The sequence below is a fragment of the Selaginella moellendorffii genome, unplaced genomic scaffold (genome assembly GCF_000143415.4).
Source record: "Selaginella moellendorffii unplaced genomic scaffold, v1.0 SELMOscaffold_23, whole genome shotgun sequence".
Taxonomy (NCBI): domain Eukaryota; kingdom Viridiplantae; phylum Streptophyta; class Lycopodiopsida; order Selaginellales; family Selaginellaceae; genus Selaginella; species Selaginella moellendorffii.
The window spans coordinates 1,751,604-1,776,224 of record NW_003314284.1 but is presented as its reverse complement, the minus strand read 5'-3'; the positions used below and the strand labels follow the sequence as shown (position 1 = coordinate 1,776,224).

At 46.4% G+C, this 24,621-nt stretch overlaps 6 protein-coding genes, 1 long non-coding RNA gene and 2 other non-coding genes across 11 annotated transcripts; 1 reads left to right on the top strand and 8 right to left on the bottom strand.

Moving 5' to 3' along the window:
• Window positions 1-27: 27 nt before the first annotated feature.
• On the bottom strand, window positions 28-2,697 carry LOC9656010 (pentatricopeptide repeat-containing protein At4g30700). Its single transcript, XM_024678729.1, has one exon. The coding sequence runs from the start codon at window positions 2,695-2,697 to the stop codon at window positions 28-30; it is 2,670 nt and encodes an 889-aa protein (XP_024534497.1).
• On the bottom strand, window positions 2,680-4,013 carry LOC9656009 (4'-phosphopantetheinyl transferase HetI). Its single transcript, XM_002973907.2, has 7 exons — window positions 3,945-4,013; window positions 3,704-3,879; window positions 3,567-3,631; window positions 3,431-3,511; window positions 3,216-3,377; window positions 3,037-3,162; window positions 2,680-2,980 (listed from the first exon to the last, which is right to left on the bottom strand). The coding sequence occupies exons 1-7, from the start codon at window positions 3,983-3,985 to the stop codon at window positions 2,756-2,758; spliced, it is 876 nt and encodes a 291-aa protein (XP_002973953.1). The 5' UTR covers window positions 3,986-4,013; the 3' UTR covers window positions 2,680-2,755.
• Window positions 4,014-6,667: 2,654 nt separating this feature from the next.
• On the bottom strand, window positions 6,668-9,044 carry LOC9656007 (ATP-dependent 6-phosphofructokinase 5, chloroplastic). The gene is made up of 11 exons (XM_002973905.2): window positions 8,668-9,044; window positions 8,495-8,582; window positions 8,368-8,441; window positions 8,190-8,301; window positions 7,936-8,133; window positions 7,665-7,880; window positions 7,469-7,585; window positions 7,307-7,411; window positions 7,174-7,254; window positions 6,992-7,120; window positions 6,668-6,931 (listed from the first exon to the last, which is right to left on the bottom strand). Exons 1-11 carry the CDS (start codon window positions 8,964-8,966, stop codon window positions 6,755-6,757), a joined length of 1,596 nt encoding a protein of 531 aa, XP_002973951.2. The 5' UTR covers window positions 8,967-9,044; the 3' UTR covers window positions 6,668-6,754.
• Window positions 9,045-9,130: 86 nt separating this feature from the next.
• Window positions 9,131-9,203, bottom strand: TRNAK-CUU. The gene has a single exon. It is a non-coding gene; the product is annotated as a tRNA-Lys (tRNA).
• A 105-nt stretch (window positions 9,204-9,308) lies between these two features.
• On the bottom strand, window positions 9,309-10,768 carry LOC9656006. Of its 2 annotated transcripts, none has more exons than XM_024678943.1 (3): window positions 10,442-10,768; window positions 9,466-10,375; window positions 9,309-9,402 (listed from the first exon to the last, which is right to left on the bottom strand). In XM_024678943.1, the coding sequence occupies exons 2-3, from the start codon at window positions 10,263-10,265 to the stop codon at window positions 9,390-9,392; spliced, it is 813 nt and encodes a 270-aa protein (XP_024534711.1). In that variant the 5' UTR covers window positions 10,266-10,375; window positions 10,442-10,768; the 3' UTR covers window positions 9,309-9,389. The 2 variants fall into 2 exon arrangements, with proteins under 2 accessions (XP_024534711.1, XP_002973950.1); XM_002973904.2 differs by having other exon boundaries at window positions 9,309-9,413; window positions 10,442-10,767.
• Window positions 10,769-11,207: 439 nt separating this feature from the next.
• Window positions 11,208-11,279, bottom strand: TRNAP-AGG. Its single transcript has one exon. It is a non-coding gene; the product is annotated as a tRNA-Pro (tRNA).
• A 289-nt stretch (window positions 11,280-11,568) lies between these two features.
• Window positions 11,569-13,419, bottom strand: LOC112347615 (pentatricopeptide repeat-containing protein At4g02750-like). Its single transcript, XM_024678728.1, has one exon. It carries the CDS (start codon window positions 13,417-13,419, stop codon window positions 11,569-11,571), a length of 1,851 nt encoding a protein of 616 aa, XP_024534496.1.
• Window positions 13,358-15,288, bottom strand: LOC9657082 (auxin transporter-like protein 3). 2 transcript variants are annotated; one of them, XM_002973903.2, is made up of 8 exons: window positions 15,087-15,288; window positions 14,854-15,039; window positions 14,691-14,803; window positions 14,455-14,638; window positions 14,303-14,400; window positions 14,010-14,217; window positions 13,689-13,949; window positions 13,358-13,630 (listed from the first exon to the last, which is right to left on the bottom strand). In XM_002973903.2, the coding sequence occupies exons 1-8, from the start codon at window positions 15,258-15,260 to the stop codon at window positions 13,433-13,435; spliced, it is 1,422 nt and encodes a 473-aa protein (XP_002973949.1). In that variant the 5' UTR covers window positions 15,261-15,288; the 3' UTR covers window positions 13,358-13,432. The 2 variants fall into 2 exon arrangements, with proteins under 2 accessions (XP_002973949.1, XP_024534710.1); XM_024678942.1 differs by having other exon boundaries at window positions 14,303-14,638.
• Window positions 14,718-15,140, top strand: LOC112347671. Its single transcript, XR_002992840.1, has 2 exons — window positions 14,718-14,825; window positions 14,920-15,140. It is a non-coding gene; the product is annotated as an uncharacterized LOC112347671 (long non-coding RNA).
• Window positions 15,289-24,621: the final 9,333 nt, after the last annotated feature.

The following is a 24,621-nucleotide window of genomic DNA, read 5'->3' as shown; positions in this document are numbered from 1 at the left end:
TATACACAAGTTTCGCGCCCAAGATCGTCACCAAAAGTTCTTGCAAGAACACTCCCCACTCTCAAAGACATGGAACCGGCTCGTGTCCCGGCAAACAATCACCCTCTCCTCGATCCGGGAGATGATCGCGGTGGCCCTGTGGCAATCCTCGCAAACTCGCAAATTCTTGACAACCCTCACCGATTCCCTGGCCGGAGTGTTGACGATCGCGCACGCGATGGCCAGGCGCTCGCTATGCCCGCACAGCGTCCCCTCCTTCTCAACCTCCGCGATGTTGTGCGTCACACACCCCATGTCCGCGACGTATCCATGCCTCTCCTTCATCACGCCCAAGAGCTCCTTAATCTTGGCGGCGATGGCGTCTCCCTGCGGGTGGTGATTCGCGTCCCCCGCCCGGAACTTGTGAACAATTCCCGATCTGGGACACACCCACCAGCTCTGCCCGGCCTTCTTCCAAGTCCCGGCCTTGCCCCGCCGCTCGAGAACTCTAGCCTGCTCTTCCCACAGCCCAGCGCTCCCAAGAACGCTGGCCATCACCACGTACGCCACATCCAGTCTAGGATCCATCGCCACCAGCGCCTCAAACGCCACCCTCGCGATCGCCAAGTTCTTCCATTTGTGGCAAGCTCCCAGGACGATCTTCCACGTCGCGGCATTCGCTACAAATGACGATCCGGTGGCCACCGCCAGCGCCTCGTCCAGGAGATTCGCGCGGCCCAGCATGTCCACCATGCAGTTGTAATGCTCCGCCAGCGGCGCGATGCGGTAGCGCTCCACCATCGCCGAGAAGATCTCCCGGCCGCGATCGACCAGCCCGGCGTGGCTGCACGCGGCGAGGAGAGATACGAACGCAACCGCGCACGGCTCCACGCCGGAGCCTCGCATCTCCTCGAAGGTGGCAAACACTCTCCCAGCATCACCCTGGCGGCTGTATCCCGCAAGGAGAGCGCTCCACGCCACCTTGTTCTTCCTCCTCTCGTCCATCGATCGAAAGACTTTCTCGGCCTCCTCCATGCTGCCGCACTTGCCATAGAAATCCACCAGCGTCACTGCCAGGTACGTGTCCGCGGTGAATCCCAGCATGGAAGCCTCGCGGTGGAGCGCTCTCCCGGCCTCGAGCGCCGCCAAGCTCGAGCACGCCATGAGCGCCGCGACGTAAGCTCTCGCGCACGGCGGCGATGGCGACTGAGGAGATCGCTTCATCCGGTCGAAGAGCTCCAGCGCGAGATCGTCGTCGCCGTTCTCGACGTAGCCGAGGATCAAGCTGGACCACGAGACGGCGGTGCGAGCGGGCATCCTGTCAAACACGCGCTGAGAATCGACCATACTCCCACACTTGGCATACATACCGATCAAACTGTTCAACAAGAACACGTCCGAGCGGCACCACCCTTTCTTCTCGGCTCGAGCGTGGATCTCCATCGCCTTCCCCAGGGACTCCAGCTTCACCACCCTCCCCTCGACCTCCCGGCCGGGCTCTTTCGCCGCTGTGCTCGCGATGCCGGCGATGGCGGCAGTGAAGCTGCGGGCGTCCGGCTCCAGGCACTGCTCCAAGCAGTGGAAGCAGCCGAGAGCTCGATCGCCCTCTCCATTCTCGGCGAGTCCCAGCACCATCGAGTTCAAGGCGACAAGGTCGTGGCGAGGCATGGCCTGGAAGACCATCCACGCCTCCTCCGCGGCGCCGCTCTTGGAGTACGCATCCACGAGCTTGCTCGCCACGAAGAGATCTTCCGCGCAGCCCTTCTCCGCAGCGAGGGAATGGATAGCTCGGCAGCGTTCCAGGCTCTTGGGCTTGACCATCTTGCCACCATCGACGTCCACCGCGTCCTCGAGCGAAGCCAGGTTCCCGCTAGCCATGATCGCCGCCACGAAGGTCCGCGCGTCGGGATCACACCCGGGCGGCATTGAGTCGAAGAGCTCCAGCGCGAGATCATCGTCGCCATTCTCGACGTAGGCCAGGATCAAGGTGGTCCACGACACCACGTCGTGGCGAGGCATCCGGTCGAAGACAATGCGCGCGTCCTCGACACTGCTGAGCTTCGAGTACATGTCGAGCAACGCGCTGGCGACGAAGATGTCCGATTCGTGGCGCCGGGCCCGGCAGTGGATCGCCATGCCCGCGTCAAGCAAGCCCAGATCGATCTTCCTGGAGACGTGGTTTTCTGGAACACCATCGCTAGCGCAGATGCCTAGTGACGGCATTTGCGTGCCTCCTTGCAATGGAAGCAGCTGCCGCGCGGCGCGAAGGCTTTCGCCCTCGATCTTGGAGGAGAGAGCCGCGACCGCTGCCACGAATGCGGTGGCGTCGGCCTCACATCCGGAGGCGAGCATCGCATGGAAGGCGGCGATGGCGGAGTCGGGGTCGCGGTTCTCGGCGTAGCCCGCGATAAGCGCGGTCCACGAGACGGCGTTGTGGCGGCGCATCGCATCGAAGACGCGCCGGGCGTCGGCCATGCTGCCGCATCTGGCGTACATTGCGACGAGCGATGTCTCCACGAAGATGTCGCCGTGGCTGTGGTGCTCCAAGTGGAGCTTCTTACCCGTGTCAAAGTCGCGCGCGCGGCCGCAAGCCTTGAGAGCTGCGATGAGCGTCGGCCCACAGTCCTGGAGGCCGCCGCCTCCTCCTCTTCTTCCATGCGATCCTGTGATGCCGCCCTCCCTGTAGCAGCGCCCCGCCGCGAAGCAATACCGCGGCATTCATTGCCAAGAACCCTAAAGTTATAACATTTTAACCAAAAACATTCTTCTAGAGCTATCAAAGTAGCGCTAGAGAGCTCCAAGCGAGAGCTACCGCATCATCCCCAAGAGCTTCGTCCCGGACGAGTGGAACAGTCCTCCAAAACTTGAAATCTCTGGAGTTTGCATCACCGCCCTCGAGCCTCTGTGCGCAAATGGAAGCGTAGTGATGCTGCGATGGCTCGAACAGCAAGAACTGCCATCTCCAGGGACTCTCTTCCGACTCGAGCGAGATCGTCTGTGCCTGCGTCACAGGCAAAAGAGTTCTTTTACTTGCTGGATCCATCCTAGAAATCACACCTCTGGGTGCTGGTGTAGCTGCATTGAGATCGCTTCCGTTCCGGGAAAGCTTGCATCAAATCCGAACGAGAAGTTGCTCAGTGGTGCGCCGCTAATGCCTCTCCCGAGAGCCTTGACGTAGGCTTCCTGGTAAGAACGGAATCTCAGTCAGAGTGATGGAGCCGAGAAAACTGTGTGACTTTGAGCGTCCATAGCTGAATGAAACGACGGCGTTGCTCGTCACTAGAGGAAGACGCGAAGCCTTGCAGCCATGACACTTCCTTGTCTGAGAGCCATCGCCTGGCCAGGCGCATGAGATTGCTTCCAAAAACCCGACGCTTGTCTTCCACATCAACTCCTAGCTGCGCAACTCAAACAAGACTTACAGGCAAAGAAATCTATGGAAACTTATCACCTCGGAATGAGTAGTAACCGCGCATGATATCAGCGAGCTTGTGTGTGACAAGCTGAAACATAGACCATTCGTGCCGACAAGCTGGGAAAATGAAAGAAAAATTAGAGTGGATACAAAACTGTCAAGAACTCCGGACCTCAGGCTTGCCAAACTCGTTCTTTGAAAACTTGAGCGACCCTGGTGCGATCGTACCACCGGAATCTGCGAGGAAAAGATAAACTCAAAAGAGATTGATACACGAGAATTTAGAGGCAAAGGCATGGTTGATCTTACATCTAGCGAGCGTGGTACGCACCAAAGCACGAGTGAGGAGACGCTCCTTTCGCAAGCGCTCGGAATCCACGCTATAAACTCGGTCGCGCTCATCGGAAGAAAGAAAGCTCTCGTAGGCCTTGAGCAGGGAAGGGCTCTGGACGTCTTCGACAAACAAAAACCAGCAATGGACCTCCCTGCATTGCTGAATGATCTTCAAACTATGCGAAGAAGGACGAAGGAGAGACACACTGCTCAATACCTGAGAAGCGGCGCAGGGCGGAAAAGATGAGCTCCCCACATTAATTCTACAACCCTAAATCCTCTCCAAATTAGTTAGGAAGATGCCATGAGCAAAGCTTGAAGAGCGTGAAGGTCAAGAACGGGACGACATGGACAATGTTTTTAAACCTTCATGTCTCATGCTTCATCGAGATTGTGTAAACAGTATATGAATGAATAAATGAAAACATCTGTATATTGCATCTGCAAAAATTATTTCCCCTGGATTTCCGAAAATATTATCCTGTAATTTTTAAAAGATTAAATTCTTATTCTACTTCATTATGAAGAAGTTGATTGTCCTTCCAACTTCTAAATTTGAACCACTTGCAAGATAAATATCAATACTGCCTCCTTCATAATAATCTTACAGTCCATTTATAACTAGTGACTTGGAAAATGCATCCCAAGCAGCCCTGTTGTCAGGCTCCCTCAAGTAATACACTCCCTCACCAGATTAGGAGCTTTAGAATTGTATGCTGTCACATAACACATTCACCAAAAACCTTACAAAAGAAGGTCTTGCATTTAAAAAGCACTCATGCACTTCCCATTCTGCTTCTCTATAATGCATTACTTGTAAACTCAGTAAAGTGTAAACTCATCAAAGTGGACTTCTGCAACTTCTTCTGGACCGTGGTCTTTAGACAGCGTGCTTTTGGCAACTTCAGTGTTTGGAGTTGTAGTCATACTTATAACTGACGTAATCCTAAGTGCCATCCTAGGTTGGATAGAGAAATTGTGGTTCAGAAACTAAGTGAACGTGAACGTCTGGATGGCTTCTGAGAGCTGGAAGCACTCTGGATTGTTAAACAGCAGCCGCGGGAAGCCTCCATCGGTGGTGTACCGCCTATCGACATCCACCTTGTAGATGCCATTCTTCATCCGGAATGCAAGCGAGTATGCACATCCCTATTGTCCAAAATTCATACATAGTCCTGCTTCCAAGTCTGTGTGCACCCGAGACGAGTTCCAGGCTCCAAGGTGAGCTTCTGTTGCACGAATCTGGTGGAGTTGAGAGCAAATTCCTGTAGTCCCGGATCATGAAAACGTAGCCTTGTGCCATCAATGCCTTGTCGCAAAGTCAAAGCAGCTATCGTAGCTCAACCTCAATCTCTTCCACGTCTTCGAAAGTCAATGGGGAAATCTGCAGAATCAACTGAATCCAGGTAAAAACAAAGCGCTCAATTTGAGCCGCTTGTCTCCGCCACTATCCATCTTCACAGCATCTTCACCCAGCTCAAGCTGTGGTGGCCCCTTTTTATTCTCACTTAACAATGGAGTAGAATGACTCGTACGATCAATGGAGTAGAATGACTCAGACAATGATCGTACGATTCTCAAATGGATAGGCGATCAACATAATAGTATTGGAGCCATATAGTGGAACATCGAAGTCCAGAACATCCAAAGCTTGGTAGAAGTTGTTGATTGAAAGGTGACAGCTTTGCATTGAGAAATAGTTCTGAGGAGAACGCAAAAAGATTTTCCCCAACCAAGACTGCATGAGGATCTTCGGGTGTCCAAAGCAAAGCTTAAGCTCGACTAAAGTACGCTCTTTCAATGTCAATTGCGCAATAGTTCCCTCAGCCCAAAGTGAATGAAGGGTGCATATTCACCCACATACCCATAATGTGTTATGTCCTTGTACGTATTCTCAAATCCAATATATCGCAAATGGATCATGTTGTCATATATCAACTCACGGGCAATCGCAACAGCTTTTCGGACATTCTCTTCCCCATATTCTCTGTCCATCCGCTGCAACTGAAATTTGGCTCGCTTCGATGCACATTGCCTTATTCTCACCATCCATGCAGGGCTCGTAGACGAGCTGCTCGTCGTGTTATCGCTGGCTGGTGAATTTGCTGCTGATCCCGCAAGATGCTTGGCCAGGGCCTCATACAAGGTCCAAACGGACACGCAGCCATCGTGGTCTAGGATGGTCGTCATAGCCAGACACCATTGCTGGTATGTCAAGCCCGATCCTTTATCCAGCCTCTGCATCACGACGCTATGAATTGCGTCAGAATTCTGGGCATGAACTTGGTCAAGTCAAGACATCATCAGCACTGCCATGTCTGCCAAATGCTCGAGACAGACAAAACTCCCGCGGCATGCATCATGTATGTCTTCCCACACAGCATCGTCCAAGGCAGGTGTGCCCAAGTACACACCCACAGGAGCAATGAGCTTGGCGAGGTAGTCCCTGGCCTCGTCTTTGCCCCCACTGTAAACTGGTCAAGCTTCCAAGAGAACTGCAAAACGAACCAGGATCATCACAGGCTTGACGGCAGGAAACGATTCCATGTATCACCCAAAAGCTGGCGCAAAGCCTAGTTGATATACAACACGGGAGTGAAAACCATCGGGCTTGCTGGGCCTGTCTGCCGGATCTTCACCACTCTCTTGAGCGTGCGTGGACTTGCCTCCACTTTGCTTGAGGAGCACCCTCCAGCTCTTCTTTCCTGGCCGCAGTGTCTCTACGACTTGGGGCGCATGCAAGTTTTGAGAAAACCCTTCCCCTCGTCTGGCTTAATAGGGAAAAGTCACGCTGAAGAAAGCAACGAGGGATATGTTATGATGCAAGCAATGACGAGTTCATAAACTCAGAGTCTACCATAAAACAAGTTGAAAGCCTCAAGCGAGGATGGGGATCATGTAGCAAGAGCTTACGCAAACCCTAAAAATGGTAACTTAAAATTCCTTAAGACCTAAATTTGGCCAGTTTTATTACAAGAATAAATAATAGTCTAAGAATATACTGTCCCTTCCAAGATTGTAGATTTTCTATGCTCGCGGAGTAAAATCCGGTTGCCCTGTTGATGTGATACAACGGTGCCACATCCTGCTGCTCGGATCAACCCTTCGTGGATGATCAATGACTTGCGGGATTGGGAAGTAAGCGTAGTGAGTGTTGCAAAGCCCCACCGTGATTCCACTAAATCCCGCGAACGCTCCATGAACCTGTGAGGATCCAAGGTTAGAAGTCTCGGGAAAAAAGATGAAAGAGCTATGCAAGCATACCGCATTCTGGCCAAGAACGGTGCACAGTATACTGTCGGAGGAGTTTGCCTGGCACGCTCGGATCATATAAGTGGGATCAATGTACTTGACATCTGCGGGAGTTCCAGCGGCAATGAAATGGTTTTTGATCTGTAGAGTGAATGCTTAGATCCTTTCTAGTTCCAGACATGAATGTGAATTACCTGTTGTTGGAGGTAGACCCCGGTGTCCGATAGGACAGGATTGCCAGACGCGTCTTTTGAGCCCTTGGGCGGCAGAAGCTCCTACTCGAAAAGATTAGCCAAAATCTAGGAGCAAAAAACTGAAGACTTTTACCTGGCCAGCTCCTTCGGCAATACAGACCACCGCAGAGCCTTGAGTGTGGATCAAATGCTCCAGATAGACAAGCAGTCCATTTGGTCCATGCAAGGTAAAAGGGACCTGCACGATTACAACAGTTGAGCATACGAGAAAAGAAGCAAAGAAAGGTATCGTTACCTCCGGAATGAGACACGCATTTACGTGACCACTGGCTAAGCTGGCATACTGTGCTATGAAGCCACTCTGGCGCCCCATCAGTTTCACAACACCGATTCCATGGTAAGCGCTCCTTGCCTGAAAAGTTTTAGATGACCAGTCATAAAGGAAGGAAGGAAAACAAATAACGCAAACAAAGAATGGAAAGAAGGCCTACCTCAATGTACGCAGCACTGATTGCTCTCTGAGCAGCTTCGACAGCAGTGTCAAAACCAAAAGTTTTGTCCATGAGCAAGATGTCGTTGTCTATCGTTTTCGGGACGCAGACAACCATAACTTTCATCTTCCTGCGCCAGCACTCGTCATGGATGGCATTAGCTCCAGCGTGCGTGCCATTGCCACCGAGCACGAAGAGCATGTTGATCCCGCGTTTCTAAAACCAACACAAATTAGCCAACTCAACCTTCACACTGATTTTGATTTCATACCTCCAAGCTGTCGACAATGTCGCTTGTTTGTCCGCCTCCACGAGAGACTCCCAACAAGCTGCCTCCCGAGAGGTGAATATTTTGCACATAGTGTGTCGTCAAATTGATATCTGACAGACTATCGTCAAAAAATCCCCGGTAGCCATACGGTATGCCGACAATATTCTTCACTCCATACTTATCGAGAGTGAAAACAATCTGCGCAAAAAACATTAGCTCATGAAAAATTAACGAGCATGCATTAGTTTACGTACCTGACGAATAACATCGTTAAGACCGGGACAAAGTCCCCCGCATGTTACAATCGCAGCTTTGACTTCCTCGGGTCTGATATATATTTTTTTGCGTGGACCGGCTCTCCACACTCTAGAGTAATTAAAAAAAAAATAGAATCAGGAAGATCCAACCGAGAAAATTGCTTATAATACTCACCTTAGATGCCTGAATTTGCAATCCTCACCCTCACAGTCAGCTCCCGCAGACGTGGGTGAGACATATTCTATAACCTGAAAAGAAAACAAATATAAGAACTAGCTTCATCCGAAACACAAGCTCTCACCTTTAGAAGTACACGATCGTCATTGTGGACATACATCTTCTTCAAGTCCTTGGATTCATCGTCGAAATGATAATCCGGCAAAGGATAGCTGCAAAAGCCAAGGGAGGCTGTCAAGATAAACGTGACGAAAGAAAAAGCTAAGTGAAGAGGCAAAAGGGAAGAAAAACCTTTACCTGCTCTTGACACTAAACGTCGTTGGCAGCGGCTCTAGATCGGGAAAAACGTCGCTGATGTGTGGAAGCCTAAACTTTCTACCAAAATCGGCCTCAATCTCATCCTCGTCGCGAAGATCCACCCTCTCCGCGCTCAAAACACTCGTCACCGAGCTGCTAGAGCCCCTGATCCTAACAAAATTCCTCGATCTGTTGACGCATCCCCACAGCTTGAGAGACGAGGGAGTCGCATAGCACGATCCAGTGCTGGGATCGCCAGCAAGCATCCAGGAGCTGGATTGCATGCCTGCCAGTGCCATGAATCCAAACCTTTGTCCGCCCTAAATAAGAGGAGCGCACAAACTCCTTTTGCCGTCCACCTCCCCCTTTTGACTATGAACCTGTTGTCCCCTAAAAAAGGTGTCAAATGCGAATATCTCTTTCACCTTTTGGACCAAAAGGTTAAAGCCTAGATTAAAAACTCCGCCGGCCGTGGGGCTCGAACCCACGACCACAAGGTTAAGAGCCTTGCGCTCTACCAACTGAGCTAGGCCGGCTTAGACACTAACCAATCGTTATACCCTAATTTGACACGATCGGTTTTTCTTTCTTTCGGAAGGTGGTGTCAAGTCGAAGGACAGAGACAAGGATCTCGCCACAAAAGAAAGAAAGCCAAGCGATTTAATATTCCTATCCCGAAACAAAAGAACACTAGTTACAGCACGGCCTTGGCTGTTCGCTTTTCATGGCTTTGAACTGCAAAAAATCTGGAAGCAATCAATACAAACGCGAGAGATCACGCAAGCAAGCACTGCCCACCTGGTTGATCTGACCATAGATTCCAAGCTTGTGATATAGCGGATGGTTTCCTCCAAAACGCTTGCCGCCTCCATTCCCGCTCCCCCCGGTATGATGTTTCTCAAGACCTGGATCTTGTACTTGATCGTCTGCCTCCTCGACTTTTTGCTGCTTCTGGTGGAGCGCACTGACAAGCGGCAGTCTCGGGATCGTCGGGATGATCTTCCTTTGCCGTCGGTCTCCCCCTCGGAGGATAAGTAGCCACTGAGCTCCACTCCACCACTGTGATCTTCTCGTGTCAAGTCACTGGTAACGCTCGCACTGTTGAGCTCGGACACTTCTTCCTCGTCCGACTCCATGAGCGCGTCGAGATCGTCCGTGTTCTCCTGCCAGCTGCCCGAGTTTGCTTGAAGCGGCTGCTCCATCGAATCAAAGAGCTCAAGCCTCTCCTCCCCAGAGTGAGAGCTCTCGAACTCCAGCAGCGCTGCTGCCATGGCGTTCTTGTAGACTTGGAGATCGCACGTTTGGTCTTGCAGGCCAGCCGAACTTAGCAGCGCCTGGAGAGTCTGAGATCCTGTGGTGTTGTGATCGTGAACAAGGGGGTCCGGGAGAACTTCGTACGGGCGAGGAGACACTCCATCCGAATGCACCACCACCACTTTCTCGCTTCCACACTGATCGAAGAGAACATACTTCGCCCGCGGCGGCCTCTTCACACGATCGGCAATTTGGAATTCCACCTCCTCTTTGCCGATCGCTCCAGAGAAATGTAAGACGTTCTCAAGCTCGGCCTGTGACAAATCCAGCTCAACACTCTCCATACTCGCGCTCAATCCAACCCTAGGTGCCGGGAACACGATGATTTAATCTTCTTGCGCCCCGTGCGAGCGATTTACGTAACCGGCTTGAGCAGCTGACGGAAATATCGAGCCTGCGCGAGCGATCCAAGATCAAGAAAGATTCAGATCGCGAAAGAAAAGATTTCTGGGCAACAAACCTGGCATTCACGGGGAGATTGAGCGCCCAGACGAAGAACACGCATCGTGAACCCTCCCCAGGACGAGGAATGCACCATGTCCCTGGAAATTTCCACTGCCGCCACCGGATTTCCTCTCAAGAGCCTAGAGGCCCAGGAAAACCTAGCGCTTGCATACTAGAGAATCCGGTCGATCGAGAGCACGGGCATTGCTCGAGAACTCTCCACCGCTTTAAACATGCCTGCCGTCGATTGGGGAGGATCGCTCGGCCAAAGAAGCCGCCAGCTGTCAGTCCGGCGTCCGTCGATTTCAGGCCAGCTGTAAATTTTTACCTACCCATGTAAAAAGTTAAGGGCTAGACTGCGCGTGTGCTTTTCACCTGCGGTCAAACCAATCAATCCCCAAACAGGCACCTTGTCGGTCAGCATAGGTTTCACGTTCTTTGAAAATTTAATCTCGATATATCTTTGCCTTCAAATCTTACTATAGTTTAAACATCATCGTTATCAAAAATCACGACCGGTTATTTATCAAAGAACATGCGGTGTATGATTTTGACAGAGGGGCCATTTTTGCCTCGTGCAGTATCGCTAGGGATCGAATTTTCCTTGTGTTCAGGGATAATATTCGCATGAATGGACCACGGGCATTTTTAGTGTGGCGTGACCACCACTTGTCCATATTTTGATGCTATTGATCATGAGGTGTTTTGTTGCATGCGCAGCACGAAGTGTGTTGAAACGAGACGAAAAGTCCGTAAAATAAAATCGAAAAAACCACCCCTCTGGGGCATTCCGAGAATTGAACTCGGGACCTCTCGCACCCTAAGCGAGAATCATACCACTAGACCAAATGCCCTTTCACGTGATTCAATGTGCTATGTCAAACAAAAAGGCACTTGTCAAGCGATTTCTCAAAGTTCGGTCCAACGACACTATCTGGATGCGTTCTAGCGATCTCCTCGGCAGCCAGCAATGCTCTAGTCACGTCCCCATGAACAATGCAGCCGGCCATGATTGACGTCCAAATGAGCAAGCTGGCCTCGAATTGCATCTCCTGGATCACACTCGCGGCCTCCTCGAGCATCCCAGCTCTCGCCAGGAGATCGATCAAGCAAGAGTAGTGATCCAAGTTGGCTTCCACTTCGCTAAAGTCCTGGCTCACGGAGCGGAAGAACTCCACTCCAGATTCGAAGAGGCCGGCGTGCGAGCAAGCGGAGAGCAGAATCGCGACGATGGTCTCGTCGGGAACCAGGCCCGACAGTAGCATGCATTGGAAAAGCTTCAAGGATTGGAGCTCGTGGCCGTTTAACGCATAGGCCGAGAGCATGGAGCTCCAGCAAGTGATGTCCCGGTGACTGGTTGCAAAAGACTGTCCAGGCATCGGCGAGATAGCCAGACTTCGCACAGGCGGCGACAAGCGCGTTTGCCACCACGCAAGAACTTTGGACGAGACTGTAAGCTTCTGGATTGCCCAGAAACTCATCGAGGAGGAACCTGCTATCACAGTTTGTGGAGGCCGCAGAGATGGAATCCAAGACGCTGATGAAAGTGATCTCGTCTATCCCCACGGCTTCCAGATCCATGCGGCACAGGATTTGCAGCGATTCTCTTGCAAAACCGCTGCGAACATAGGCTGCGAGAAGAGTGTTCCAGGAAACCAAGTCCTGCCCGGGCATGCGATGGAAGATGGCGGCCACCGTGTGAGGAAATTTAGCCTGGCTCCACGCGTGGAGCAGTGAATTCCACGCAAATATGCTCCTTCCCGCCGGCATTCTCTGAAACAGACCCTGTGCTTTGGTGACATGCCCATTCTGAGCATACACTGCCAGGATTGCCGTCCACGACACTGCGTCTTGGCAAGGCATCAGACAGAATATCCGACTAGCTTCTTCCACCGAGTTTATCTGCACAAATGCGTCAAGAATGGCGTTCCAAGAAGCCACCGAACAGTGCGGCATCGCAAAGAAAATAGCGCGAGATTTCGCAATATGTCTGTTTTGGGCATATGCTACAATGGAGGTATTGCAAGCGATAACGTCCCAGCAGGGCATTTTATCGAGAACAAGCTCCCCGGCGGGGAAATCGTGAAAGAGCAGACCCTGGAGCATGATGTTCCAGGCAAACTCGTTGCGCTCGTTCATCTGAGCGAAGACGATCCATGCCTGATCCGGGCGGTGGGATTGAAGGAGCGCCTGGATGAGCGAGCTCAGGGAGGTGATGCTCCACTGCGGCATCCGTGCGGAGACAACTTCGATGGCGCGATCCGGGAGGAGGTGTTCGGCGTAGGCGGCCGCCATTGCGCTCCAAGAGACGTCGTTTCGCTCGGGCATATAATCGAAGAGAACACAAGCGTTATCAAAATGCCCATTCTCGGCAAATGCAGTCAGCGCCGCGGTCCAGCTTACGACAGTATGCTTTGGCATTTTCGCAAAAGCTTCGATGGCGCGGGACGTATCTTTTGATTGCGCAAAGGATGTTATCATTGTATTCCATGAAATCACACCTCTCTGTGGCATTTGGCCAAAGATCGTTTGTAAGAAGTCCAAATCGCCTAGTTGGGCATTTGCTGCAAGTATGGTGTTCCAGGAGACAACATCCCTCTGGGGCATTTTCTTGAACAGGATCATTGCTTCGTCCACCTGGTAGCTCGAAAGAAACGCTCCCATCATTGTGTTCCACGAGAAAACATTGCGGCGATGGATGCCCTCTCCAAACACCCACCACGATCCGGCCACATTGCCGCAGGTGGCATACATCTGGATCACCAGGTTGCCCAGAAAGGGGTCGCCGCGCAGCGAAGAGCCCAGTATCCAATCGTGAATCCTTTGGCCATCGCGGAGCGCCTGGGATCTGATACATTGCTGCAATCGGGAGACGCAGGCGCTGTAGCTGCGACATGATTCCTGTTCGGGAAGAACAGCAGCACAAGATGCGAGAGAGAATCGCCGACATGTTAGAAGATATCGCTGCGGTCGCCGCTTGGAGACCCAGAGCATTTGATCATCGGATTCAGTGCCTTGTGCTATTGCATTGATAGCACCTTGCGAAGAATCCAAAGCTGCTGATCTTCTCCATTAGATTGCTGACGCTCGCCCATCCCCCAAATCCCACGCCCACGATCGCGACCCACAGCACCGATCCAAGGTTGATGCAGTACATGGGCACCCAGCTCCTCAAGAGCCAGCAGGGTGGCTGCTCCAAGGCGCCCTGGAAGAAGGTAAAACTCTATCGAATTGGAGATCCATTCGCTGAGAGATTTCTTTACCTTTCGTGATTCGGGGGCTTGCCTTGCATACATGAACGCGACGCAAGGAAGGATGTAGACGGCAACGCTTGCGAGCAGCGCGCCCACGACAGAGTTGATCGGCCCGAAGAATGGGATCATGATCGCGATGAACCATATGACGAGCACGATTGGAATTCTCGACAGGGATTTGACAATGTAGTGCTTCTTGGAGTGATGGACGCCCAGGAGCTTCTCCCACATCACGAAGATGGGCAACGCAAGAACCCCAAACTCGATAAACTGGCGGGAATTTTCAAAATCCTTAAAGATGTTGTTTTAGGGTTCTTGAGAGCTCGTTACCTGGTGCGCGAGCATGAGGACGACGGCGGCGTCCCTGAATCTCGTGCGGGGGAAGACGGCCAGTGCGTTTGGATTGTGGAGCATTGCGTCGCCAAAGCGCCAGTAGACGCTCGCCGCCGAAGGTATTGTGAGGGTAAAAATGTAGAGCACGGCACAGAGGTAGACAATCTTGAAGCTTCTTGGCTTGTGCATTGCATCCATGATCTCTCTGTTAACTCAATAACTGCCCGTTTTAGAGGATTTGGCTGGGGGACAAAAAGAAGATTTTCTCTCTTCTTTTTTATTTGGCTTACAGCGTGACTGCGTGACCTCCAAATGCGTAGAGAATGTTTGTGCCTCCTGTGAAGTATTGGACCGAGCTTTTTGCACCAGAATGCTCGACGTTTTCTACCTGTAGATCGATTACACTAGAAGGGAGGGAAGAAGAAGAAGATTGGACGCTTACTTTGCCATGAATTACAGCAGAGATTGTCATAAACCAAGCTGTGTAAGTCGTCATGAAGATTCCTACAAACGCCCACAGCCGGTAATTGCGAGCTGTTGGAACAAAAACCGTGAGGAAGCAGCCGGCTCCAAAGATGTATGTCCATGTTCTTTTCTCAAAACTATCATTGATATACCAAACGGTGCTGCGACCATTCTAACCATTGTCAACACTTTCACCTTTCAGATTTTCCATACCTTCCGCAAGCTATAAGCTGGATCGTTGCAGTACAAAGAAGAAGGATGCAGTTAGATGCCAAGCCGGCCATTTTCCATCCTTTTCCCAGGAGGCCTCCCAAAACTTCATACCACTGAAAGCCAGTGTCTCGAGAGGTTAGTGTCTCTTCATACACTACCACACCTGGATAATGTGGTCATCTCGGCGAGAGTTTTGCCTGTCGAGAATTCTAACATAGTCGGCGTACAGGCTGGTGGTCATATAACAGCTCCAGCACCCGAGAAGCCCATACACGAGCTGGAACAGTATACCCGGCACCATTCCCATTTGAGCAAAAGAGTAAGGGAGCGTGAGGAGAACTTGGGCGACCTGAAAGTTTGACCTGAAAAAGGTCGAGAGATCTTCAGAGCATTTACCTGTGCTGTGCAAGCAGTAAGCCACGCATCAAACGAGGATCCACCTCTGAAGAACACTCTCGCAATCTCATCGCGAGCGCTAAATCCTTTCCTGGATGGAAGCAACAGTGGGTTCTCTGGGTCGCTGTTTCTTTGGTTCCCAGCGCTCCCAGAGGCATTGGAGGTGGAGCTCATCCTTTGAAATGCTGTCAAGCGCGCGTGAAGGGAGACTCTTTTTCTTTCTGTTGCAACGTGCGTTGCTGGCCAGCTACCAGTCCATTGCCAGGAAACTTTTGACTTGGACTTAGACTTGACTTCCACGTGATAGAGGTATTTTAATTTCACTCGCCGATCTTTCTTTGTTTGTATTTCTAGAGGTTTAGCAGCAGAAATTTTTCTCCAAGAATCTAATGCTTCGTGTTCGTCGCAGGGACTTTTGACGCAGAGGACAGGCCTGGCAGACGGGGTCTGGTAAAGAAAGCTTGGTGTTCTCACGTTGATTTCTCAGTCCTGCAGTGTCGTCGACATTGAAAGAGCAAGCAAGCTAATCCTGCTGCATGACGAGAATTTCTCGGCATAAGTTATCACTGGCTTCTAGATTCTGGATTCTTTTTCTTCTATTGAATGCCTGTTTCAGGCTCACCCGGGTGTAGTCTTCATCCATCAGACGCTAATTAATTAATTAAGTAGAACTCCATCTAATTGTCCATCTTTTTATTTATTATTTATTATTTTAAATCTTTTTACATAATTATATGGAAAGGACCTTAAAAACCCTAGTTTATATGGTCTAAATTGAAACCAATTTGATAGTTACCAAAATCCTACTACGTTAATATTAGTATATGGCATTGTAGCTGTACAATTGGACCTAACACTATATTGCATATAACAATATTTGGTTTGTTTAATAATAATTCTATTCTTATTTAGTATTTTTCAATAATCTAATTCATCAACAACTATAAGGATGTTCATAATTTATAAATCAAGATCTTATTGCATATCAACCTTTATATGGTAGAATAAATAAGAATATACTAGGAAGTGTTTAGGAAAGTTTATAAAATATAAGCATCTTTATAAATTATAAATACAATATTAAACTAAATGAATAACAATCTTAGATGGTAAAATATTCTAGATATATTCACTACTATCCCAGTCTCTTGCAGGTTTTACTTAAGCAAATAAAAAACCAAAAATTGTGATCTATATATAGCTCTTTTTTTTTTTTCTATATATATAATCAATGAAGGGTTTGAACTTTTAGGGGCAAGTCTAGTAAATTTTAAATTTATTTCTTAGACATATGGTGACATTTCATTTCCACCTCCAACTAAGAAAAATCCCTGCCAATAAATAAAACCATGGGTAAGAAATCAATGAGGACAGCTTTTTAAATTTCCTTTTTTGACATTATTATTAAAATCAAATATATCTTTAGCTTCCTTAATCACACAATTTTACTTACTGATAAGGCTTTGGATGAATTTTGATTTTGTTCTTCCTTTTTTTGTATGACTTCCATGCTTCATGTTAACAAGTGAAATGGATGATATTAGAATCCATGATGTAATGACAAATAATGGTCAAAATAAATAATGTTCCAATATTCAAAAATATTCATTGAATAATCTAAATGGTATTCATTTCTTTCACTTCATCATGTTATTGCCATTGACTGCAAATTCTAGAATTTCTATATAAAATGAAGTTGTGTATTTGATGATTGCAGATAGTTCTTGAGAACAAGTGTGAGAATAAGATAACTAAAATGATAACTAGCAAGGAATCCAGCTCCACTGGAATAGATAAGACATCTGTTACATAGGTGACATGAATCCTAAAGAATTAGTTGTTTGTTTTCATCATCCAGTAGTGATGATGTATATTTTTTAAATCGTTTGTCTGAAATTCATAATGTCATTTTAGTGTAGAGATTGATAGTTATACCTTGGAGATCATCAATATCCACAAATACTTTTTATGACAATGGAACATTGTCTTTGCATATACCCTTTCTTTTATTGGTAACAAAAGTAATATAAGCAGATGGTCTCTCATATCCCATATTGTTGCAATTATTATCACTGTATAGGAAGTTATTATAGAAATTTAAAATTATAGAAAGGATTCTAATCAATATCTTTTATGTATAACTTGCAAGATGGCAGGGTCAGTAAGGAATCTCTTGTATCCTTTCATGGTCTAAATGTTTCTTTCTTCAGATCCTTGAGGAACTTCGAGCAGAAGGTGTTCCGGATTATTTGACTCCTCACAAAGTAAGTTTCTGAATGTTCTTTCCTTGCTGCTCTACAGTTACCTAGCATGCTAGGTGAAAGTCTGCAAGAATTCACCAGCAACCATCCAGCCTTGAGCATGCTGCTACCAACTCTAAAGCCATATACAGTTGGCCATCTTCTATCTTTGTATGATCACTGGGTCGTGTTGCAGGGATTTATCTGGGGAATCAACTACAGATACATTTATCATATACAAATTCATACATATACTTCTTTGATCAATGGGGTGTGAACTCAGCAATGTAAACTTGGTTAAACCTTGGTTAGGGAGATTGCCATTTCCTTGGCTCACAAGCCATCTTGACCATTCTTTTTCTTTTGGGTTTCCTTGCATGTATGGAATTTCTTAGCTCAATTCTCAATTTTGAAGAAATTCTTCTTGATCTCATAGGATCCCTTTCTAAGGTCAACATTAGCCTCCCCAGCGATTATCCATTAAAGCCTCTCAAGATAATGTGGAAAGGAGGAAGAATTCAAAGATCTTATCTCTTGTTGGAAAATGTAGGTGGTGTTTAAAACGTGAATCTATCACTGCAACATTCTTCCTAGTGGACAGATATTCTTGAAAACTCTCAAGGAGAATTAAAGTCCAGCTCTTACAATTTCCAAAGTTTTGTTTTGATTTGTGCATTGATGGGTGAGCCAGATCCTTATGACTTTGCTCTTTGTTTTTTCTGAACTTATCTTCTTGTAGTTGATCCTTTGGTGGGAAGTATAACCTGTGAATATTTGTCCAAAATGCTGGTAGCATCTGACCATGTTGTGATCGACGGGGGGCCAAATCTCCCAGGGGGGCCAAATTATAATGCTATATCTATATATATAGCCAGCTTCACATCTTATTTTGGAAGAGGTCAGTTGTACGATTGTGGAAGAATGTAAGCAACCAAAGGGAACGACTTGAGAGACGATCCGTCGGGGTTCAAATATAGAGGGAAAGGGCCCATGAATAAGAGTGCACCCCCTTTTCCAAACGGTTAAGGGTCTTGGGATATTTGGGGTTAAGCGTCCTTGAGTGTGAATAGTACTGGGCTGGGTGACCTCCCGGGAAGTCCAAACTCAGGAGCTTACATTTGGTATCAGAGGGGTCTCGGGTCCGACTCTGTTGGTTGGCTAAGGGAATCGCACCACATGTTGATTGACCCGAGGGGTAGGGTGTCAAGAGAGCGGGGCTCTCGGGAGAGCTGCGGCTCTCAGCTTCTGTTCACGAGGGCGTGAACTTGCAGGGAAGCGTGGTGGATTGTAAGCAACCAAAGGGAACGACTTGAGAGACGATCCGTCGGGGTTCAAATATAGAGGGAAAGGGCCCATGAATAAGAGTGCACCCCCTTTTCCAAACGGTTAAGGGTCTTGGGATATTTGGGGTTAAGCGTCCTTGAGTGTGAATAGTACTGGGCTGGGTGACCTCCCGGGAAGTCCAAACTCAGGAGCTTACAAAGAAGATGTAGAATAGAAAACATTTTTTTGTCCATACAGAGATCAAGGATGCGGTAATGATAGGAAAGCTAAAAGATCTCAATATGGATCTCAAAAGTACAGGTAATGATCTGGTCAAATTTACTGGAAGGTAGAGAGTTCTTTTTTCCAATGAACAACTTATCATTTGTAGATGTTTTCCAGGAGAATGACTTGTAAATGCCATTGAGTGGCTTCAAAGAGCCACGAGTTTCAAGACACAAGTACAGTAAACATGCTAATTTTGTTCCATTTCAACATGTCAATTGAGTTATTTCTTCTCGTATAGGGAACTGACTATCTCAAGTATGAAAATTGCTTTCACAAGAAAAATCAGCCTTCTCATGCTCAGTATGCAAACAATGTTTGCATCTCAGAAATGGAGCAACACCACCACCCAGTGAGTAAGGCTCTCAACAAAAGCAAAGATCCTATCTTCTATGCAATGTGTGAGTGGTAATTAATTTTTTTTTTCTTGCTATCTCTTGCGATATAAGAGCTCATGTTTCTGTGCATAGGGGAGCAGATCATCCAACCATGTGGGCTGGGAAGTATGTGAATAGCTGACAGACATCACTAAAGTCAGATAGCCATGGTAAAGTTCTCCTAGCTCTTCTTCTTTTTCCCTTCTATGACCAGTTTTGCTTGCAGTATAGAGTTGCTAGTTGATGCCAACAATTTGTGGGCATCCCAAAGGCTGGAATAGTGAGATCAATGGTTGGCTTTGCATAAATTTCTCAAGCTTCTCTCTTTCAGATCCCGACATGCTCCAAGTGGGGAATGGTTGAATGTCCTTGGCTGAGTATTGTTCACATTGTAGCATGTGTATCATAAAGGTTTTGAGTGGATAGAAATAAAAGATTGTAAATTAGCAGAATCAGCTAATGTAATATTTAATTATAATTATTTAATTCATTCATTATTAATTCAATAATAATATTAATAAAATAATTAATGAATTAAAAATATTTGTAAACAGCTGATTTACAATCTACTCCAAAAGGTTATGAGTGGTTTGGCACAGTGGGGCGAAGCAAATCCAGAAGAAGCTCACAGAGATCCACTAGAGAATTGCTTTGCCAGTCCAAAGGCCAATAATTTCTATGAGTGGGTCTCCACAATCGTCAGTCCATCAGATAGACTTCTTAGCTCAATTCTCAACTTTTGAAGAAATTCTTCTTGATCTCATAGGATCCCTTTATAAGGTCAAAATTAGCATCCCCAGCGATTATTCATTAAAGCCTCTCAAGATAATGTGGAAAGGAGGAAGAATTCAAAGATCTTATCTCTTATTGGAAAATGTAGGTGGTGTTTAAAACGTGAATCTATCACTGCAACATTCATCCTAGTGGACAGATCTTCTTGAAAACTCTCAAGGAGAATTAAAGTCCAGCTCTTACAATTTGCAAAGTTTTGTTTCAATTTGTGCATTGCTGGGTGAGCCAGATCCTTGTGAGTTTTCTCTTTGTTTTTCTTGAACTTATTTCCATGTAGTTGATCCTTTGGTGGGAAGTATAACCTGTGAATATTTGTCCAAAATGCTAGTAGCATCTGACCATGTTGTGATCGACGGGGGGCCAAATCTTCTTGGACATGTGAGAAACAAATTGAACTTTGTGGACAGCTCCATGGCCTTGTACTAATGTAGCAAGCCCTCGGGCTTCTCATGCTGTATAAGCTGCAAGGCAAGGTCCATCTTTGTATTCATCACCAGCTTCTCCACTCCAGGGACTCAGTCGTAGGCAGCAATGGTGATCTTCAATTCTTCTCCAGACAGTCTTTTTGAGTAGTTGATGTGATTGTGCCACCTTCATCAAGAACAGCAACTTAAACTCAAGAAAGTTCCTTAGAGAAGACAAAAAAAAAAAACAAACCTTAGCACTCGAGCTCTAGGCAAGAGCTCTCAATGGCACGTTGCAAGCTTTGCTATGGCGGTTATGACAAAAAATAGCAGCCGGGACTGGGCCGGGATGGCAGAAGTTTTATGCCTGGATGTTTGTGAAGATTAGACACAACATAAACAGTGAGAATTTTCAATTACCATAAGAAGAGATTTTTGTAGAGAACCAACTCCAAAGTTTCAAAGAGCTCTCTTACACCATCCTTGAAACAAGTACCACCACCCCCATGGTCTCCAACCACTCAGCATAGTTGCAAAGGAAGCTCAGTCTAGTAAATGTAATAGAAGTTTAACACTCAAACATTGTGAAATCCATCTTACTTTACTGTCACTTGTTTGAGGTTGACTGGTGATGGGCTTCTGCAATGTTTTTACTTCTTTTGGGATAACAACTTCAAATAGATAAGAAAGGCTTACCTTCAAAGAGCAATGAATTGAGGAGATTTCTTGAAGAAAGTGTGCACAAACTGACAACACGTTTGTTGGACCTGATTTAAAACATGAGTCAGCTTATGAGTAAACTAATCTTGCTTACCTCAATTGAAAATGCCTTATCCGGAAACATGGCTTTGATTCTGAAGAAGACCATAGGTAAAAGAGTGCAGAGTAGTGCTAAACATACAAAGAGCAGCGGATTAAATGCAAAGGTTTGGAACTTACAATTGCTCATATCTTGCAATGCAACGTCGAAATAGACTTGCAAAAGCTGCGGGATAAATTTTAGAGCATGTACCCCATTGCTGCTTCCAACGTAGCCTTCATTCCAGGATACAACCAATGATGTTCCTGCAAGGTGGACCTTTGTAACCTTAAAAGCGATATAGTCACTTCTTGTTAATGCTGAGCCTTCATTTTCATCTTTCAAGAGGTCTGAAAACAGATCATCTGCTTCGTAATATAAGCTTCTTCCAGAGCCTTCTTTGCTAGAATCATTGCCCCCACCAATGAAAGTTCCCGTGTAAGTCAATGCTCAAAGTGCCTAAAAAAAGATGCCTCGAGATAAACAAATCACAAATGTTAATGAGCATATCACCTCAAGTGCTGGGTTATTTTGAATGTTTTCCGTGTTTCTGTGCAAAGATCCAGTGCATTGTTCTAGACTCTGACCAAAACTGCATAAAAGCTTCACATGCTTCAACATCAGAAATCGAGTCATATCTCGGAAATACTCACTTGGCAGATACAGAAGAGCCAAGAACAGTTGCAAAATTGACAACTGCAAAACTCATAAACCTAGCCATCATCTTCTTGAAGCCAATTGTCATGTATGCTTGACGGTGGCAGTGCTTGCCTTTTGTTTGAAGCATCAGAGAGCTTCAAGAAACTTAATCTCCAATGTGTATGACTGTAATACATTCCAAGCAAGGTTGTCAGTAATCTAGAGAAGAAGAAAAGAGAATACAGATGTTTGCTAGGGAGCTAAAAGCATCAAAAATAGAAAACTCACCTCTTCAGTCACTGCCACTTGGCTCGCTATTCTCAACACTGAGAACTTGCCAGTGGATAGATGGACTCGCTGAGGTTAAGCCTGTGCAAGTCAACCAAGGTAGCTTGACAAACAAAATGTGAAAGCTTTTTACCTCGAACTTAAGAGTGCCATACCATTGTTTGGCATGAAGAACTGGAAGAAATCAGCTTGACTGAGGAAGACAATATTCAGTTTGCAGCGAACTTGACAAGATGGTGTGTAGTGAGCTGCTTCCGTTAGAGGTAGTGCCGAGCTTGGCATATAGCAGCAGAGATAGATTCAAGCAACCTCTTCAAGTGAATTATTGCAATCTCTCAACCAAGCTGAATAGCAAAGTAGAGGATCTGTTAGTAGCAAAGAGCAAGGAAGGAAGTCTGGATTACCATGTCAATGTAGGCTATGTCATCAAGACTTTCAGGGAGGAGCTGCCTGTTCTGTTCCATGGAGATCTGAGCTATCAAATATACAGGAGAATGAAGTAAACGTAGAGTCGCTTATCTTGAATGGTGCAGAGAGGACATCTCTTTCAGAGATCCAGTAAACTGCTTTCACAGACTTACAAGTGTATTATACAGGTGCTCCGGCTGAATGGTAGAATGCTTTTCAAGTCGATCTGGGTGGAAATCTTGAGTGCCTGGCAGCCTTTGGACAGCACACTATTGTGATCAAATGGTCTGTTCACGATTCCACAAGTGCTGTGGAGGTCTCTTTGATGGCATCTTTGAGTACAAATTGGACAGTAAAGGAAAGATTCATGAGCACAAAGTATATAACGTAAGAACCAATGCAATCATGCAGTGAACCTCATGGTGTGCAGCCGCGGTGATAAGCTCTCCTGGAAAAATGCATTGAAAAAAACTATAAAAAACACGTTTCACCCTCAACTGTTTTTTTGCCATGTGTTTTCATCTCCACCATTAAGCTTGAAAAGAATCTCGATAGAATATGTCACCCTTACTCTTTTAAATATAGAAGGATGATAAGTCACAACCACTAAAAAAGATTATGAAGGAACCAAAGTATCAAGAAGGAATTAACAAATGCTTACTTCATTAACTTCTTTGTCCACTATAATTGGAGATGCTCAACTAGTTGGATTTCAAGGCAAGCTTTTGGAAGTATAAAAAAGGGCTAATGATAATCTTCTATCCCAGCCATGCCAATTTAATTCTCAGAGGAAGTAGTTTCCAAAGTCCAAGAGATCATCAAGCCCAAACACATCTCCACCACCATAAGCATCTATAGTATTCAACTGTGTTAACTAGATTTCACCTCAAATTTCTTTGTCCCTTCTTTGAAAGATGCTGACCAACTCAAGTTATCCCTTGCCCTGTTCTACTTGCTAACTGCATTATAAGCTTCTTCCCAATTAGGCCCTCAAGATCCAGTGTTGCGAAGCTATTCTTTGAAGCAATTGCGAGCAAATACTTAGATGGAGAATTCAATAGCCTTTATGAGTTTAATGTTCACTGCATGTCACACGAGGCCTTTCCAACACAAGAAATCATAGAAATTTTTCTCATCTCAATTAAGCTCACCCAATTCTTGTGTAGCAAAGTTTGTCTCTAGATAACAATTTGCCATAATGCAAACAATGGAGTTGTTGTGGTTGATTTGTTGCCTAGTGGTTTCTTCAGGCCAAGAGCACCTTGTTAATCTCCATTCCTACTCTAGCAAGCTAACCACACTGTGAATCTCATCAAGGAAGCTAAGCGCAAGATCAGGAAACATTTAATAGAAATTTCGCTCTCCTTGTAGCGCTCAGATTTCATGATCATAAGTTAGCAGCAATTTCAGATAGATAACATGGATTTCGGAAAAAATAGGTATTCATTAGAACCAATAAACTCTTGTGAGCTAGAGTAGCCATTTTTTGAAATCAAAGGGAAACAATGACCTTGCCCGAAGACTTAGAGTTTAGAGCAAGAATGAATTAGCTCAAGCCTTTTAACATGGTTTATAACATCCAAACCTAAAACTCACATTAGTATTATATAATAAAAATTTGTTAATAGTGAGCTGAGTTTTTCCACTCTCCAATAGCTCTCTCAAAGTTAAATGTTTCAATAAATGGCCCTTCTAAGCTAATCATGAGATTTTCATCTATTGACTTAGTGGAAAGTTTATTCCTAAATGTTGTTTTCATTAGATTAATTCTACTATATCCATGTTTGCAACTAGCAATATTGCAATATTACATCATGCCAATTTTCACCAAGGTGGGAAATTTGTCCATCCAAGATAAATGTTTATGAATAACTCCCTATGTATCAATGAAACCTCTTCTCTTTTGCTCTTCAATAGTTATACATTTTCAAAAACCATATTCCTCAAGAATTAAACATGAGCCCACACTACCATTCATGAACTCTCCTTCTACTTTTAGTGTTCCATAAAATGGAATAAATTCTTTTTGCTTAGCAACTC